Source organism: Notamacropus eugenii, chromosome 7, assembly GCF_028372415.1.
Source record: "Notamacropus eugenii isolate mMacEug1 chromosome 7, mMacEug1.pri_v2, whole genome shotgun sequence".
In the NCBI taxonomy this organism is placed as follows: domain Eukaryota; kingdom Metazoa; phylum Chordata; class Mammalia; order Diprotodontia; family Macropodidae; genus Notamacropus; species Notamacropus eugenii.
In genome coordinates this window covers 104467116-104486715 of record NC_092878.1, presented here as the reverse complement: position 1 = coordinate 104486715, position 19600 = coordinate 104467116, and the positions used below count along the sequence as shown (strand labels likewise).

General features: G+C 39.4%; 1 protein-coding gene across 19 annotated transcripts; it reads left to right on the top strand.

Annotated features, from left to right (window-relative positions):
- Positions 1-1224: 1224 nt before the first annotated feature.
- Positions 1225-18606, top strand: CCDC110 (coiled-coil domain containing 110). Of its 19 annotated transcripts, none has more exons than XM_072624185.1 (8): positions 1225-1448; positions 1893-1942; positions 6808-6863; positions 10469-10525; positions 11409-11513; positions 11623-11682; positions 15840-17972; positions 18487-18606. In XM_072624185.1, exons 1-7 carry the CDS (start codon positions 1240-1242, stop codon positions 17913-17915), a joined length of 2613 nt encoding a protein of 870 aa, XP_072480286.1. In that variant the 5' UTR covers positions 1225-1239; the 3' UTR covers positions 17916-17972; positions 18487-18606. The 19 variants fall into 19 exon arrangements, with proteins under 19 accessions (XP_072480286.1, XP_072480284.1, XP_072480285.1 ...); XM_072624183.1 differs by having other exon boundaries at positions 10469-10534; XM_072624184.1 differs by lacking the exon at positions 18487-18606 and adding an exon at positions 18143-18473 and having other exon boundaries at positions 10469-10534.
- Positions 18607-19600: the final 994 nt, after the last annotated feature.

The following is a 19600-nucleotide window of genomic DNA, read 5'->3' as shown; positions in this document are numbered from 1 at the left end:
AGAAAACCCAAAATGGGGTCAAAAAGAGTCAGGCATGACTGAAAACAACTGAACAATAAATATATACCGTTAAAGCTAAATATAAGCTATCAAAGCCGAAAATGAGTTGGGTACTTTTAGGACATCCTCTATCCACAAAAGAAGTACAAGGCAATTTTGTATGATTGTAGAATAATAATAAGAGTAACTTAACTTTTATTTAGCACTTACTATGTGGCAGGAACTGTGCTAATAACTACAATTATTAGATTAGTTTATAAGTTTTGATTGATAAAGTTTGATTGGTCACATTGAGAAGTCTAAGTCTCCCTTGTTTCCGGTTATCCTAGTGAGCCTATGGATTGATAAATGGGCTATGAGCATGCACCAAGTTACATAACCCAACTCCACTGATTCCAGAGCCTCTACACCAGCACTGCCTCAGGACTTAAAATGCTTGTTAGTCCTTCATTTTCCAAGAGTACTAAAGAAGTTGATGTGATGGCATTGTCTTGACTTGCTCCTGAATTGGATTTAAGTGAGGCAGAGTTGTACCACGTACTTAGCCTCACTCTCTCTTGCAAAGCCATTGAAGTCCAGCGGCAGGATGGTCTCAGGCTGACAGTGGCAAAGGACGTAGAGGATGACCTTGGCATCTTCGATATCTGACCAAGCTCTAAGTGCTCCACAGCACCTGTTTCATCTGCCCATTCCCACAGGGGAAGTCTTCCCATGGTTGGGGCAGATGTTCTCCTGACTCCAGTGGGTTGGCAGCCCTAACCTGATCCAGCCCGCTGTTGGAAGGTGGTAGATTTGAATGTTACAGCTTCTCAGAACCACAGGTGAGAGGTGACACCTGCTGGTCACCAAAGGTGGATGAGAAGCCCTGAAAAGGGCTCAGCAAGCCCTCACAGCAGTTCTCCCCGAGCACCCCACGCACCCCAAAGTTGGGGTAACTGAGACTCGGGTGGTGAGGTGCCTTTGCCAACATCCCGGCAATCCTAGCATTGCAGACCTGGGATTAGAACCCATAGTTTCAACCTTCCAACCACTACACCAGCCCCACCACAAGGTGTGAACCCGAAGCCCAGCCCCTATCCTCCCCCGCAGCCTCCCCTTCCAGGGAACATGCAGACAGCACCAGCAGAGAACGAGGGAGCATGCGCAGACTGGAAGCGAGCGCCAATCCTCAAACGCCGCCCTGCCCCCAACCAGCCCAAGGGGGCACCTGGAGCATGCGTGGAATGGAAACTGAGCCCCATGGGCCTCGAACGGGGCTCTCCCGCGGCCTACTCCCAGACCACATGGCGCAAGCGGCGCATGCCCAGAGCTGTGAGGCCCAGCGCGCGGAACTTGCACGGCTCTCGAGTCGCCTTGGCAACGGGCTGCCCCGGGGAGATACGGAGGGAGGGAATGCGCGGGGATAGGCGGTTGCGGGGTTGGGCCGGGGGAGACAGAGATGTCCCCGGGTGAGAGGGCTGACAGGGGGCGGCTCGGGGAGGGGTGGGCGGCGGGGCAGTTAGGCCTGGACGAGCATCTCTCACCCCCTCTCTTCCCTCCCTCCCCTTCCCCCGCCTCCCAGGGGTTTCCGCGGGAGGGCTGCGCTGGGGAGCATAATCATGGGCCGCGTCTTGGCGGGCCACCCCGAGGCCGGCGTCGCCCCGCAGGTCTCCTTGGAGGAGCGTGAGCCGCCGGCGGGCGCCCCCTTCCGGCCCGCTGCCGCCGCCGTCCCCGCCGCCGGGCGGCCCCGCAGCGCCCTCCAGTGGCGGCGCAGCGCGCTGGCTGCCGGGATTCCCTCCCCTTCCCCCACCTCCCCGCGGTGAAAGAGGGTCTCGTTTTCCGTAAAGCGCTCAGTGGACTGCTGGGGTGCTGCAGAAAAGGGAAGTTGGGTCTCTTCTCCTTTCTGTGCCTAGGCTCCTAAGTCATTCAGAGGGGGTAAAGGAGAGCAGTGGACACGCCAAAGGTAAACATCAGCCCTCCCGGGGCTTTTTAGGCCTCGCCCCCTCCCCTAATGTCTCTGCGAGGTGGCAGGAGCCGCGGTGAGCCCCCCGGGGCCAGGACGGATGCTGCGCATCCTTGTCACCCGGACTTCTTGGGAATTCCCGGGAAACCCACCCTGAAGCCAGGTAGGAACGCCTCCCCCCCCTTACCCATCTTGGCCTGCTTTGACTTTGGTCACCAAGCTGTTGGAAGGCGCGGAGCCCGAAGCGAGCGCCCCCAGGGCTGGGACTCGGTGGCTTGTGCGGTTGTTACCTTAGCAGGACTTAGCGGGCTTGCCCCCCAAACGTGGCCTCCCCCTTTGTATCCCCAATGCCCATTAAACGGATAGGTCACGACTTGGTGGCTTATTTTTGTGGTTTGTTGTTTTGAGGTTTATTGTTTGGGTGTTTCAGTCGTGGTGATCCCCAATACCTGTTAGACTTGTTGGTCTATCCAAGCACGTTTAAGGGAGTTGAATCCAGGGGAATTAATGGGCCACCCCACCCTTTGCATTCTTGTCCCAGTGACATCTAAAGCCGGTAGGTAAAGTACAACTTCTCCACCTCACCCCATCCCTCCCCGCAAGCATCAGCAGCATTAAGCAGCCGTCACGAAGTTTTTGTAAAAACATGTCAAGTGAATTGAATCCATGGGAATTAAGTGGTGTGCCTCACTCCTTCCATCTCTGAAAGGACCTGGTCGACATCTTTCCAAACACCGTTTTCCTAAATCTTAAGTACGACTTACTCTCTGTTCCCACTCTTAATTTGCATGAAATAGGTCTTATGAGGTGAATTAAATGTCTTGAATTGCCTAGGAGGGATCCTTGAAGTTGATTGCATTCCTGTGTTCCAGGCCAGACTGGGAAGGCTTCGTGAGATCCTACAATAGGGTGGGAAACCTGCGGCTTGGAGGCTACCTGTGGCCCTCTAGATCATCAAGTTCACCTCTTTGACTGAGTCCAAGAACCTAGAAGTCCCCACCCCTGGGCTACAAAGAGTTCATAACAATATACATTGTATCCACTATAGGCTTCTTGTGGGTATATCCATTTAAAGGGCTTAAATTCATTTTTCTGGAGCACTAAGTTAGTATTAAGAGCAGAAATCAGAATGAACTATTTTCAAAAATAATTCTACCTTCTTGTGCCCAAGGATAGTCACCAAGATCTGAGTATTTCTGTGAATGTTTTTCCTTGTCAGTGACTGTTGGGAACCATAGATAGTAAACCCCACTTGTAGTCATGTGTGTAAAGTCACACTCCTGCCTAGGCAAACGTAGAGCATTCCTGAAGGTGGAACCTATGACAGTCTTTCTTATCATAGTTGCAAAGTTATTGTTGCTTTATTCACTCAGTGTCTCCACAACTACCTAACACTTGAAATATCAAGCAGTGATTGAAGAAGCAACCAAGTACAGTGAAAAGAGTGCTGAATTTAGGGGCAGAGCATCTGCTGCCTATTGCTTTGTAATGCACTTGGGGGAGTCATTTAACCTCTATGGACCTCCATGTCTTCCTCTGTAAAGTGAGGGAAATAGACTAAATTAGAGATTCTCAACCTGGGGTCCACAGGTGTGGAAAGATTTCAAGGGGTCTGTGAACTTGGATCTGGGAAAAATATATGCATGAATGTATTTTCACAAGCCTTTGGTTTCCATTATAACCCTATGTATTTTTTTAATAAAAAATATTCTAAGAAAGGTCCACAGGCTTCACTAGACTGCTGAAGGAGTCCATGATAAAGATGTTCTCCAACACCCCTTCCAGATCTGATTCTATGATATAGAGACATTCCTTACCATAAGCAAATCTAAAAGAAAATTTTTAAAATATAATTAATTTATAAAATTATTTACAATGTGATTCCTTTTTTAAAAAAAATTTCTAATGTATTTAAAATATAATTTAATTGACCTAACTTCAATTTACACATGATTTTTCAGAAATTTATAAATTTTATAAAGTAAAATTTTTTTCAGACTTAACTAATCTGAATTAGTTTTTCCTAAATTAATTTCAATTAGTGCTTTTAATGTAATATTAAGTATTGAAATATGAAGCATCTGGTGGATTAAAGAAGACCTGATTTCAAAATCTGACCTCAGACACTATCTGTGTGACCCTGGTCAAGTTACTTAATCTTTGTTTGACTTAGTTTGCACAACTGTAAAATAGGGTAAAACTGTAAAACCCAACAACATGAGGATAAAATGACAAGTGTGTAAAAGCAGTTAAAAGTGCCTGGCATGTAGCAGGCACCACGTAAATGCTTACTCCCTTCTATCTGCTCCTTCTCCTAAAGTAAGATAATATTAAATAAAAACGCAGGAGACTTTCAGCATTCAAGATAGCATTTGTTCAAATTTTCCCTCAAATATTGATTATAAAGGAGAGTGAGAGGGATAGTGCGTATACATGTATCTTATTTCTCTTCCTTTTTCTCTCTTTCCATCCTGTTTTCCCAGTAGAGTAAATGCAGGTAATAGATGGAGAGACATGACTGGACTAGACTAGTCTAAACTTGGGAAACTGAATTGGCCTGGGAAAAGTTGAGGTTTGCAAGTTTCCGATACTGCACTGATCTGTGCCTTTATCCTGTCCTTTGATGATCTAAAGTACCTTGTTCTACTATTCAAACAATATTTTCATTCTCTACTGACCCCCAGGGTTATTTAATTAAATTATCTCATGCCAAAGTATGTGAGGCTTACTCTTAAAGGGTGACTTTTATTTCAAAAGAGGCTTTTTTTAACCCCAAAGAATCTCTTGGTCGATTGGTAGAATTTTTCTTCCTAAACTTTCTAGACTGGACAACTCACCCACTCCTTTTGTTTGTAGGCCATATAATCCATCTTGCTCCCCGTATCCAGTTTAGGAAGAAACAAAATAATGGACTCAACAGTGGAAGTACACATCATCCCCTAGCTGCTTCGTGTTTGTCAGGTGCTGTAAATATACCACAAGGGTTCAATAAAATTCATCATAAATCATTAACTTAAAAACTGATGATATCATCTGGCTTTATTCAGCACAAGGATTCCATCTCAATATTTTCTGTTAGGGTTTAGAATCCTGGTGAAAGGCAAACAGCAAACTTAGTCATGGAAGGGTATCAGGATTTTAATGTTGATGATCATTGTTTGGCATATTCATTCGCTGTCTGGTCCTTGATATCTGGGAGAGAGTAAGGGCATCTGAGAGTGTGTTTCAGGGCTTGGAAAGGGCAGGTGTCCCCTGCCTGTAACAGCTGGCTGGAGAAACTGCAAGACTCTGGGAACTACTGCTAGTCTGTGAAGTGCAAGTTTAGTATGAAGGGACCCTGCTGACAGTCTCTGGCATCTTGTGAGAGGAGTGATAGTCCTCTGTGTCCCCTGATAGTCTCTTCATGGGAGAAAGAAAAACAATCCAACAGAGCTTGGGTTGGGCATAGTTAGTGGCAAGCTTTAAGGTGTTTGGGAGCATGTGTAAATGGGTCTTTGTCATTTTCTCTATAACTTAAATATAAAATACATGACTGTGACTCATGGAATACCACAGTCTTTGAAAAAAAAATTAAAGGGTGGAATCACCTAAAGGGCCATCAAAAGATACCTGGCAGGGATGAACAGTCTGCCGCACATTACAGTTGAAGAATTATACAAGAGAAGCTGTGTTAAGGTTATCCACAGAGTCAATGTGACTGGAACAAAACTGGGCTGATCTTGCAGGGTGAATAGACACTCAACACAAATTGTGCAGGATGTGCAGGCATTGACAAGCTGCGATCTGCAGCTCCTGCGGGGATCTCCCAGTCACTGGCACAAGTCTTTTGGCTTTCTGAACATTTCAAAATATTTTCTTTTCGTTTTTTCAGAATCTTCCCTGGCACCAGTCACCCTGTTGTTTTCTGCTTTGTTTTCAACACATTAAATTTTATTTTTGTTTTACAACTGTATATTTTCTCTAGGTATGCTTTTTTAAAATAGCTCTAATTCATCATTTTATATATATATGTATGTATACATATATATTTTTATATGTACATATATGTATGTATATGTTGTGTGTCTATATAAATCTATAGATCTATACCTTGTTGGTGTGTATATTGTCCCCAAGAGGGCAGAAATATGAGTGGGGGAAGTTACCTTTATTTATATCCCCAGCATTTAGCACTGAGCCTGGCACATCTATTTTATAAATGCTTGTTTACTTTTTATCACTTTTTTTTCCATCTAGATTGTAATCTCCTTAAGGAGAGAGACTTTGCCCGCTCCTTCCCCACAGTGCCTAGTTTGGGGTTGTACATGTGACTGACAATAAAGAATGAATATTGCTTAAATATGTCCTAGGACTCTGAGATACTGGGTGATCTCCACGGGCTATTTTAGCTTCAAAGGTCTCTGACTATTATCACGTATTCCTGAATACAGGCCCAATTTTCCTAGGCAGAAGTAGGTGGCTAGGTTTTCTGCAATTTGTGAGACAGTTCTTGAAATAAATGAAAAGACTAAAGCTTTAAAATATTTTAAATATACCAAAAGAAAAATTGTTAAAAATTTGAGTAAAGTTTCCAAATTATTCTAGTTGTGTTTTTGTGATGTCTCCAATCTGTTACACATGTTAACAATTCATTGTCAAAGTAGAAAATACTACTAAAACCTCAAATAGTTTTTCCTTGTTGTTCTTTTAAAGCTGTCATGCATCAAGTACATTATGAATACCTACCCTATACCTACCACAGGGCTCTTCATTCTCTCTTCAAGTTTATCATGATCCTTAGGTCATTCATTAGACTCTTCTCTGTCCCAAATGCAATGAAATACAGTAGAAGAGCTAGATTACAGTTTGTCATTTTTGCTTTGTAGAACATGCCTCTATAGCAGAAACAGAAAATCAAAACCAGCCACAGTCAGCACTAAAAGTGAGTCGATTTCACACTATTATTTCAAAAACCAATCTTTTTCAAGATTTGCATTAGATATGTTTGTAGATAGCTCTATTTATGTGTAACATTTTCTTATTTATTTTTTGCTTCAGACACATGGAAATCTTGATCTTGCCATCGTCACTCATAAATGTACCACTTCTGTGATCATAAGTACTGAACTTTAATCGTCCCTTCTCATTCTTGTCTCCCTATTCTTTACTAAATGTATTCTTTGCCCTACTATGACCTCTCAGTTTTTTACAGGCCTTGACCCCCTGTTCTGGCTATACTCTACACCTTTCTTAGTCCTGTTTAGTGACCCAGTTCACTTCTATGCTGTTTTCTGTTCTCAAATCACTTGCTCCACAATCCTATTGCCAGTCACAGTTCAGTAATCCCCAATCCTGTAACACCTCCACTCTCTGCTTTCTCTACTGCTGTTCTTGGCTGCCAAATGGCGTTAGAAGAACTCAGGCAGCCGCAGTCATTATTACCATAAATTTGCTATCTCATCTCAAGACTGTGCCTAAAATTGTAGAAAAGCAATCCTTTTGTTCCTCCCTAATTGATTCATATCCCATTTACCAGTCTTTCAGACATTTTTTAAAGCTATTTCAAATATTTTAATGAGTTCTCTGCAAGACATTTAAAACACCACTTTGTGAGGATAGACTCCATTGGAGAGAAAGAATACAGAATGCAGATAGCCTCAGAGCTGAGGAGTTTTCTTGATTTGGGGCAGGATCTGAGAGTCCACTGTTTTCTGATCAGCCTTGCGCTGCTCTATAATATTGTATTTCTCTTTTTCCTTGTCAAAAATCTCTCCTTGGTGTCTAGGTTTTTGGAGCCTCTTCTTGAAGTAAGCATTAGTAAGATGATTTCGAATTTTTACACCCAAAAGGTTAACCTTGGTGTAGAGGAGGCAGTGACAAATTTCTGATGTCCTTCTCAGAGGAACACGGTTGATGGTCAGAGGGCTAGTCACCCTCCAGTAGCAAGCCAACTAGCCAACTGTTTCAGGAAAACCACTTGCTTGCTGCTGTGATGGCTGATGAATGAACATCATCAGAACGGTGCCTGGTGTAGAAGTCTCTTCACATGCTGGCTGAAGGGCTTTTTTGCCATGACTTAGTAGCTTTCTAGGTACATCCTCAGGGTAATACCTGAGCCTTTTTCAAATCTTGACCATACAGGTTCCTCCATTCTTATCACCACCAGCTGGCTTTAAGATAGTAGCAGGCACCTTCTGTTTCTTTTTCCTTTCACTCCAGGTTTTGGTGCAGCATATTTTTACTTGTAAATGACTCACCAGGAATACATGGCAGACCTGGAGTATCTACTTATCTCTCAGGCCAGGACTGGGTTCCGCCAGGTTCCGACGGCAATGCTTTCAAGGCCATGTCTTCCTTTTTGTTATTTTTCCTTTTTTTCTTTCTGATCTTCTTTTCCTTTGGGGGCTTTTTGTCGGCCATCTCAAGAGAAGGGAAAGAAAGCCAGATATTCTTTCTTCCAAACTCCCACAGAACCCCTGTTTTCTTATGGTTGAGAACTGTCTTATACTTTAGAGAAAAATGTTATTCTTTGAGAACTTTCTCTTTTTCTGTCTTTCTCACCTCATGAGCCCTTGAGTGGATTCACCACTAGTTCCATCTTTACTTTGATAGTCCTTCTCCTTCTCAAGGCCAGGCTCTCTTCAGGTATACCCTTGATCCCATCACTCCCATCCTTTCCAACAGATAGCCCCACCTCTATCATTCCATCTTTTTTTTCTTTCTAATCTTCAGTCTGTTCATTCTCTGCTGACCATAAACACTTGCATCTCCCCCATCCTCAAGAAAGCAGTATTAGACCCTAACATCCCCATTAGAAAATATCCTATATCGTTTATTCATCTTCATCCAGACTCCTAAATAAAGTAGTCAACATTCAGTGTCTCAACTTCTCTCTTTCTTAGTGCTCTTCAGTCTGGCTTCAGAACCATTACTAAGCTGAAATGGCTTTCTCCAAAGTCAACAATGATCTTTTTAAATGTGAAATCTAATAGCCTTTTCATCAGTCTTCCTTGACCTCTGCAACATTTGATACTGTTGTCCACTTTCTCCACTTATATACTCTTCTCTCTCTGGGTTTCCATGGCACTGCTCTCTCTGTGATTTCTCTTTTTTTTTTCCTACGTGTCTATACTTTCTTATTCTTTGCTGGATTGTTATTCATATCACATCTGCTCATTGTAAGTGTTCTCCAAGGCTCTGCCCTGGGCCCTCCTCTTCTTTCTCTCTACACTCTTTCACACTTGGTGATCCCTTCAGTGTCTATGGATTCATTTATTATCTGAGCCGATTATTTTCAGATTTATGTATCCATCACTGTACATCCTAAGCTCCAGTCCCACTTCACAAACTACCTGAAAGTGGATGTCCCCTATCGATCATGATCTTTCCACACAAATCCTCCTCATTTTCAAACTTACCTGTCACTGTTAAGGGTACCATAATTCTTCTAGTCACTTAGTTATACAACTGTGATGTCATCTTTGAGCCCGTATTCTCCTTCACCTCACATAGTTCATCAGTTGCCAAATCTTGTCGTTTATATCTCTACAATCTCTAATACCTTCTTCTGTCTGCTCACACAGCCACCACCTTCATTTAGGTCCTCACTATTAGCCTCCTGTTGAGTGTCTCAGCCCTTAAGTCTTCAGTCTGTTCTACCCCCCACCCAAATCCAGCCTCCACACCATTGCCAGGATGAATATATTCAAGCTGCTTTCTGTTCCTTCTAGGATCAAATATAAACTACTCTGGCATTTGAAGCTCCTCACAACTTTTCCCCATCTAATCTTTGCAGTATTTCCCATTACTCCTTTCCATGCATTCTATGGTCTAGCCACACTGGCATATCTTTACTTGCTGTCCTACAACACTCCATTACCTATCTGTCTCCAAGCCTTTTCATTGGCCGTTCTCCATTCTAGAATGTTCTGCTCATTACCCCTGCTTCTTGGAGCCCTTAGTTGTTTTTGAGTCTCTGTTTAAGTACCGCTTAGAGTGAGAAGCCGTTCTGGTGCCTCCCTCCAGGGTTACTTTGTATTTGATTTGCATTATTTCTTTTTTGTATGATTTAAGTTCCTTAAGGGTAGGGATGTTTAGTTTGTGTCTTTGTATTTCTGGTCACAGGAGCTGACATACAGTAAGCTCTTAACAAATGCTTAATAATCAATTAATCACGGTTATGGAGACTCAGTGGCCTGAGTGTTGTCCCTGACTCACCAACAGCCAACTTTTAGCCTTTACTTATTTATCAATATAAATGATTTGTATAAATACTGTACAAATAGATGATCAGTATAAATAAACCGATCACTTCTGAAACTGGGAAGTGTACTAGGCTTGGAGTCAGAAGAATGTGGATGTAAGGTCCAGCTCTGCTCTTCACTCCCAGGTGACCTTAAACTATATTCACTTATCCTCGATGAGACTCAGTTTCCTTGTTAAATGATGGGGTTGGACTAGATCATCTTAAAGTTCCCCTCTAACTTCAAGTATGTGGTTTATATCTAGAAGAAATTTAATTTTGATCCTCATTTTAATTAATTACAGGCCCTGCAACATCAACTGGAATCATTTCAGGCTCTCCGCATGCAAACTTTACAAAATGTTAGCATGGTATACTGTTTTTTCTATTTTTCCCTAATTTTCTAAGTCCTCTGTTATTTTGTTCAGATATAAAATGTTGTCAGTGTAGTACAGTGTGAAGGGAGCTGGACCTGGATGTAGAATCCAACTCTCCCTCTTATAACATGTACAATCTTGGGCAAGTCATCTAACTACAATTAACCTCAGTTTTCTCATCTTTACAATGGGTGGGGGAGGTTTAGACTAGGTAACCTCTAAGACCCCTTGCAGTTCTAAATATGTCCCTCTCATCATCTGAGCATCTGAAACTTTCTAGTTTCTCAATGGAACAATCATCAAGTTGGAAATTAACGTCCAAAATAAACTGTGGCATCTAGATCCTAGACCACAATTCTTGTCTTAAGCTTTCTCAGTTACATTGAAATAGCTCTTATGTCACTTTGGAATTAAGAGCACAGATATTCCAGCATTAATAAAAACAAACAAATAAAAAACCATGTTCATGGTGCTATCTTTGCCCTAAGATCTCATTAAAGAGGACATCAAAGATAAGGAATAGAAGAATGCTTAGTCCCATCCAGTGCTAAATTGTGCCTTTAACGTATTTATTCTAAAACAATAAAAACATTTTCTAAAAACTGAATATCCAAAAAAAGTTTGACTTAATAAAAATTTAACATTGCATAAATAAAGTCTTACTCATTTTGTAAACAAAACATTTAAGGGAAAAGTTATTTGGAAATTGTTTTGCAATTTACGTTCTTTCATTTGAAGGGAATAATTGTTTATGAACTACAATTTTAAAGATGTCCTTCAAAACTGTAATTATAAACAGTGTTCTTGCATAGCCATAATTATCTGATTCTGAATTAAAACTCAAAAATTTTCTATCTACCTTTTTAAGGTACAATCTGAAATTAGTGAAATATTGAATAAAAGTATTATTGATTTAGAGAGTCCACAGTTTGGAACAGAAAAGGCAACCAAGAAATCTGTTGAGAAAGTTACGGTAGGTTTTTGCTTCAAATAATTTCTGTATGCTTTTTGGAACTTCAGAAAATTGTCTGCCAATGTTGTTTCACTAGTCACTTTCACCTTGATTCTCTCCTTCTTAATAGGAAGAACAAACTGTCAGAATATTATCCAAGGACAGTCAAGGCCAAAAGACCTTAAAGCAGGTGAGTCCATTCTTAGGTACAACCTTGCCAGCCCAGGGGATCAGACTTGATTTTTATCTGAGTGGATAGGAGCCCTAGAATGAATCCTATAATCAAGTGTCCAACAATCCTATTACATGCACGGCATTGTGCTGCTGTAAAGACAAAACAGTTCGTGCCCTCGAGTTTACTGAGGGGACTTATTTGAGAGTTTTCCCAATCTGAAGATTTGTCTGGAGGTCCTAACCCCCTTTCAATTAAGAAATATGACCGTAGCATATTCTTGAGGCCACAGTCTTTGTTACATCTTGACATGTAGGTAGGGAAGCAGCTGGCCAAATATGTGACTGAGTCTAATGAGACTTTAGGTCATGAGTAGATACCCAGGGCATGTCTAAACTCACCTGCCCTGATGTGGGAATAACCTTTTATGACCGTGTCATTGATGCTGTTGTGTCATTTAAGTGGCACTCGACTTTCTGTGACCCCTTTCGGGGTTTCTTGGCAGAGACACTGCAGTGGTTTGCCATTTCCTTCTCCAGCTCATATTAGAGATGAGGAACTAGCAAACAGGGTTAAGTGACATGTGCAGTCACACAGCTAGGAAGTGTCTGAGACTGGGTTTGAACTCATCCTCCTGACTTTAGGCCCTGCACTCTATCCATTGTACCACCTAACTGCCCTTCTGTGACTGTAGTATCTCTTAAGGTCAGCAGCTGGCAGCTTCATTTAACAATTTTCATTAATCTTGTTTCCAGATTTGACCAGTTGCTTTTGTAACTAGATGTTAAAAAGACAATGACCTCTGAAAGCCAAAGTCATATTTCCCAAACTGAAGGGTTGGTGGTAGGAGTGGCAAACTCTAAACTATTCAGAGTTAGCTGGCTTCTACTTCCTGAAAACACTTTCCTGATGTTCATTTCCTTTATTACCTTTAATATTGAGTATGATACCAAATGGGAGCAAAGACTGTGTACAGATGCAGAAGTAAAATATTTCCAAGGACAAATTGTAGCAGTTAGTTCCAATCAGTTCAGTTTATGTGGTATGTATGTTCTTCCTTTGTTGCCGAAGAAGACTGTACCATCAAAGAAATGATGACATGACTTGCACTTGACTTGGTTTTGGGTGAGGGAGGGCTGTGCAAGTCACCAGCCTCACTTCTCCTCCAAAGTCATCTGAATCCAGTGACCAGATATTCATCAGGATGTCTGGAGATAACCCAGGATGAGGCAATTGGGGTTAAGTGACTTGCCCAAGGTCACACAGCTCATAAGTGTCAAGTGGCTGAGATGGGATTTGAACTCAGGTCCTCCTGACTCCTGCACTAGTGCTCTATCCACTGCACCACCTAGCTGCCCCCTTATGTGGTATATATAAATGGTGGCATAATCTGAGCAACTAGTACTACCAAACTTCCAGTGATTATTGTACAGTATAGCTAGAATGTTCTGATCTGTCTGACAAAAAGCAATATTAAGAGTAGGCCTTGGAGCCTTTGTATATGTAAACACAATCAAAATTGATGGCAGTCTCACGTTACAATTTTCATTAATCTCAGTCATAGATTTGACCAGCTGCCTTTATAACTAGATATAAAAAATTGAGGGTTTTGGTTTGTTGGGTTTGTGTGTATGTGTATGTGTGTATGTGTATTATGAGCATAGCAATTGCCTGAATAATCTATGCAAGATGTAAAAAACCCCAAGTAAAAAATCCAGAAATTATTCAAGAGGTAGCTTTCAATTTACTCTCAACTGCTATTAAGTGAATAATAATTATTTTCAGTCTTTGAGACTCCATAAAACATTTCATTTCCATAGAAGGTCCACTTCAGTTAAACACGAAGTTGCAGGAATTATTTACTACTAAAGATCAGTCACTCAGATTATTGAGATTTATTTGAATCTCATCTCTATTAGAAAAATGAGAAAACAAACCAGATAGATCTACAGCAAAGTAGGATATTGCCTCTATCCATTTTTTTTCTCTATAAATGTAACTACAATGTAGACCCTGCATTTTGTTAGCGGTCTCTTTTTCCAATGAAAGATTTATTTTTCTGATCATTTTACTCCTGAACCCAAACATCTTAGTTATGTTTTTATGCAGCATTGTTGAGGAATGGGTAATAGATGAACAATATTGAGGTTTGCTTTCCTAAATAAAGCAAATCAGAAATTCAGCATTTATTCTGTCCCTACTACTATGTTCAAAGCACTGACAGTACAAAAAGAAAGTAAAAGATTACTTTCCTTCCAGAAAGTTACATTCTACTTGGGGAAAATAACAAAGAAGGGTAATAAAGGAAAGATGGAGACACAACATTTGCGGGTCCTATGAGGGAATAGTGAAAACGTCAGACAGAGCTCAGGGAGGAGGAAGTACGTGGCTCCTGAAGGGAGGAGATGAATTTCAGGGGTAACTGGCCTGCATGAACACATACAGATGATACGGACAGTGTGTCAGTTTGGGGTTCCAGTTAGTTAGTTCCAGTTTGGTTGGAATATCAAGGGATACAGGGGGGTAAGGTGAAATAGAGTTGAAAAGGTTGATCGGAATCATATTGTGGAGGAGCTGGAGCTGAGAAGTTTATTCTGTTCTATAGGCAGTAAGGAACTCCTGAACATTTTTGAGGAGGGAAGTAACATGATCATCAGCCTTAGGAAGAATATTTTGTCAAGTATGTGAAAGATCAGAGAGGGGAAGAGCCTGGAGGCAGAGAGACCACTTAGGAAGCTGTTATAGGAGTGTAGATAAGAGGCGAGGAAAGCCTGGCCTCAAGTGACGGCATTACTAATGATGGATGAAAGAAATATGAAAAAAATTGAATGATTTGATATCTGATTAAAAAGAGGGATCAGTGACAGAAAGAAAAGTCATCAGATGACTTGGAAGTTTCAAGTCTAGATGAAGCTACCAATAGAAATGAGGAAGCTGGAAGGTTTAGGGAAAAGACGGTGTTGGACAAACTGGGTTTAAGCTGCCAACAGGACAGCAAGCAGCTGGAAATGCAAAGCTTTCTCCTCCTGAAGAATTCCACATCCTTTTTCAGATCCGTAATGTTTTAGGACTTGGACTGACCAAAAAATCTTTCCTTAAATCCAACTCTTTTTTACACTTCAATTTAAATTAGTTCCCTCTTGTTTTGGTTTCAGGTAAAATAGAAATCATGTAGTCATCATTCTCCTTCAAGGAAATTTTTTGTAGGTGAAGAAAAAATTTAAGGCATCGTTGAAATTTCTATTTTCTATGACAGTCCTAATTAATTTTTCCTTCTTTCTATTTTCTTCATCATTCACATGATATGAGTATATGGTATATTAAGGTTTGCGAAGCATCCTGGCAACAGCCCTGGAAAATGGGCATTAATTCTTATCCCCATTTTTAAGAGAAAGAAACTGAAGCTCAGAAAAATTTTGTGACTTGCTCAGGGCTCCCCAGCTAATCTAGTGCACAAAGTGAACCCACATTCAAAGCAGGACTGATTACCATATGCTGCTACCTGTGGTTGTCATCATGTGGTAGTGTATATTGACTCACAGTAGACAACTAAACATTCCTTTTTCCTAGGCAAGTTATTCCCATTGCTCTTCTCACACTCGCATTCCCTGTGACTTCCTAAAATGTGGGACCAAACACAAACACAAATAATAACAATTTATTCCTTTTAGCTGTAGTGAGAGACAATAAGATTAGTCAGCCAACAGTCAACGTATCCTTCTGTGCTTTAGAATTTTCCAAAAAGCCAGGACAAGGAGAGTTTTCCATTGTTGCCTTAAGGAAATGCTTGATCTTTCCCTATTTTCTGGTTCCCCTTGTTAGTTGGAGAACATTTTCTAGTGGATAGAAAATTTGCATGGTGTTTTGAATGAAAGAAAGGGAGATGGTTTGGCTGATATGAAGTGGGAAGCTGTTTGAATCAGAGTGTAGAACATAAAGGAAATAATGGTTTCATTTGTGTCTGTCATATCAGTAACCTATTAAGATGTCCACAAAATTATGCTTCTGTAATATTATTCCTTCCCTTTTCTAGATGAGTTAGGTCACTTTTTCATTAGGCTTTTATGCTATAAGAATAGAATTGAGGAATTGGATAAATGCCTGTATTGATTTTTCACACAAATTCCCCACAAAATATTATCTTAGAGCCCTTCATAGCATGCTCTTTCTGTCAGTCTACAGAGAATACAGAAGAAACCCTTCCTAAGGAGAAAATTAATCTTTTTGAGGAGTTCAGCATTATTCGTTCTGTGGGAGAAAAATTCAATTCTGTCACTGGCAATGGTGTCTCCCAAGGTGTAACTACTCCATCCCAGGCTACTTCCAAGAATGTATCACCTTTGAAAAATCAAACAAATAGATCAACTTCAAGCCCAAATATGAACACTTTAGAAAAATCAAGCTTACTCAAGAATTTCAGTGACTTTTATAGTTTTCTACCTTACATAGATCAAGGTCTATCTTCTGCCAATACAGCTTTTCCAATTGAATCTAAAAGTACCATGCCTTTTCTCAAAGAAGAATTTGGTGGAAACTTAGAAGATGTTTGCCATTCTATCAAAAAAATGAAAGATGAGCTTCAAAGATCACATGAAAGGGAACTAGCTCTTGCAAATGAACTTCATATGCTAAAGATTGCTACAGATGCTCAATGTAATGGTTCAAATATCCCATTGTCTTCAAAATTGGAAAAAAATGACTCTATTAAGAAAGAAAATATAGATGGTGAATTAAATGAGGAAATAAAATCAAGCAGAATTTCAGAATTAGAAGCATTAGTAAACAAATTGATTCCACTAGGGGAAACAATGTCAAAATTTTGTACTAATTATTGTCAGAACTGTCAAAGCTTACCTGAGAATGACACTACAGCAAATTTTAACCATATCACTATACAAAATGAAGTAAAGAGTGAGAAAAATAATAGGGAAGTTCCTAATACTGACATTATTGAATATTTACAATTGGATCACAGCAATCCAAAAGATACATCATCATTAATTGACCAAACAGAACGTGAAATGAAAGATAAAGAAAAGCAACTATTTGAGTTATATCAAGGATCACTAAAGCTTGAAAATGAGAAGTCATCAAAAATCAACCCTGTAACTGATCAATATGTTGCAAAAATACAGTATTTAGAGAATTATCTAAAAGAATCTATGGAAGTACAGAAGAAAGTACTAGAACTAGAAAATGAAAATCTTGACCTAAAGACAAAAATAAAACCCATGGTTTATACCATACAGTTTCTGATGCAGAAAAATTCAACATATCAAAATCAACTTAAGGACTTGGGTGAAGACAAGAAAACCATTCAGGCTAAGTTAAGTAAAGCAGAAGAAGATAATAAAGAATGTATTATTGAACTGAAAAGAATAATACGGAAGTATACTGAACTCCAAAATGTAAGTAAAATTCTAGAAGAAAATAATGGCCAACTCTGTTTGGAGATACAACACATGACTGACTTAATAAATCAATTAAAAATTAGAGAAGAGAAAACTCAGAATGATATGATTCTTGTCAATCATGAAGTGAATCGATTGACAGTGGAACTAGAATCTCTGAAAACAAATACTTCAGTGTTACAAAATGATAAACAGATGCTGGAAAGAAAAGTATGCCAACTTCAAAAAGAAAACAGCTCACTTGAAAATGAACTAAAAGGAAGTCGTTTGGAGATACTGCAACTAAAAGAAAAAGAGAGATCAACAAAATCTGATCAAGAGTCACTTCTTCAAATGATACAGAGTGCTGAAAATGAAAAGCTTAATCTTGAAGCCACATTACAGGAATCTGCAGCTGCCAGACAGAGAATAGAGAAAGAGGTTGAAAAAATCCAAGCCTACCAATGTGATGCGAAAGAGAAGTTTCAAGCAGAACTTCAAAATGCAAAATCCAAAGTCAGCTTTTTTAAGAGTGGCATGTCTGAAATGGGCAAGGAATGTGACAAATTATCCAAAATGGTTAAGAGTCTTCAGTCAGATAATCAAGTATTAAAAGAAGAACTAAAGAAGCATACTCAAGAAAATCTAAAATTTGCAAAGAATATCAGTAGGCTAACTGAAGACAAGGTCCTTTTAGAAAACTATTTAAGAACAGTAGAAAATGAAAGGGATAGTTTGCAATTTGAGGTACAGCATCAACGAGATTACTTTGCCTCCAGTAAAGTATTTTCAAATAAACATCGTGATCTGACTCAACCGACTTACATAGCAAGAAATGAATGTTGTCATTTTGATGACTAGTGATGCCTATGAAAAAATTTAATTTCAAGAATAATATTTTGGAGCAAGATCTATAAGGTATGTATGTATTATAATGGGTTAATATAGTTACATTTAAGTTTGATTTATAAAATTAAGCATTAATTTAGAGCAATAACAGTAAAAGTGGATAAACCTCATCCAATATGATCCTAACAACAATCCCATAATGCAATCAAGGCAGGACTTTTTTTTTTTTTTTTTTGCAGAAGAGATAACTGTGGCTGAGAATGGTTCAATGACTTGCTTAAGATCACATGGCTAATATTTGGCAGAACTCAGACTGCTGCATTGTACTCCTCCACTAATACAACATGATAAGAAGACAATTTCTAGAGGAGGGCAATTTAATATTTTAAGAATTAACCTAAGATATATATAGTACATTAAGAATTTTACCATACTGATCAAATCAATGTTACTTTACTTACATCTACACATGCAAAGGATCTTTGAGGTGTTGCATTCAGGTTTTTTTTCTTTAAATTTTCCTGTAATGTAATTTCTAAAGAACTCCCACTTTAAAAGAAAACTCTTTTTTTTTTCCTCCCAGGCATATCACCTAAACTGCATCATTCTCATCCTTTCAAGAAATGGTAATAAATATTTGTGACCAATAAAAACAAAACCTTTGTCTATACTTTGTTTCCCCAATAAATTTAATCAAATTAAATTTTGGATTTTTTATAGCATTTTATTTTTCCATTATATGTACAGGCAATCTTTAACATTCATTTTTACAAAATTTTGAGTTCCAAATTTTTCTCCCTCCCTTCTTCCTGTATCCTCTATTGTTTCTATAATTTGTTCTTTGACTCACTTATTCTTTAGGATTAGATTATTTAGTTTCTAAGTAATTGTTAGTCCATCTTTACACTGCCCTTTATTCAGCGCAATTTTTATTGTGTTATGATATGAAAAGAATGCATTTAATATTTCTGTCTTTCTACATTTGATTTTGAGGTTTTTATGCACTGCTGAGAAAAAGGTATAGCCCTTTCTATCCCTATTCAGTTTTCTCCAGAGATCTGTCATTTTTAACTTTTTTGAAATTCTATTCACCTCCTTCCTTCCTGTTTATTTTGTGTTTGGATTTATCTAGTTCTGAGAAAGGAATGTTGAGTATAATTTTGTATAGTATAATAAATATTATATATATAGTATAAATATAGCATAATTTTGCTATTTCCTCTTGAAACTCATTTAACTTCCCCTTTAAGAATTTTGATGCTATACAACTTGGTACACATGTTTAGTATTGATATTGTTTCATTGTCTATGGTACCTCTTAGCAAGATTTCATTTCCTTTATCTCTTTTAATTAGATCTATTTTTGATTTCGCTTTGTCTGAGATCATGATTCAGCTGAAGCATTACTATGCTCCTGTCCCTTACCTTACTCTGCATATGTCTCTCTGCTTCAGGTGTGTTTCTTGTAAACAACATATTGTAGGATTATGGTTTTCAATCCACTTGGTTTCCATTTCATGGGAGAGTTCATCTCATTCATATTCATAGTTATGATTACTAACTGTGTATTGCCCTCCATCCTATTTTTCCTGTTGTTTATCCTTCTGTTTCATCCTTTTCTTCCTCACCAGTTTTGCTTCCGACCACCACCTCCCTGAAAATGCCCTCCCTTCTGCCAGTCAACCCTCTTTACTTAA

Excerpts from the sequence above, each read along its gene's own strand:
- CCDC110 (XM_072624183.1), top strand. The coding sequence starts at position 1,240 with ATGGGCCTCGAACGGGGCTCTCCCGCGGCCTACTCCCAGACCACATGG. Across the intron at positions 1,449-1,892 it reads GGAGACAGAGATGTCCCCGG|GCTCCTAAGTCATTCAGAGG; the intron begins GTGAGAGGGCTG and ends TTCTGTGCCTAG. Across the intron at positions 1,943-6,807 it reads GAGCAGTGGACACGCCAAAG|AACATGCCTCTATAGCAGAA; the intron begins GTAAACATCAGC and ends TTTGCTTTGTAG.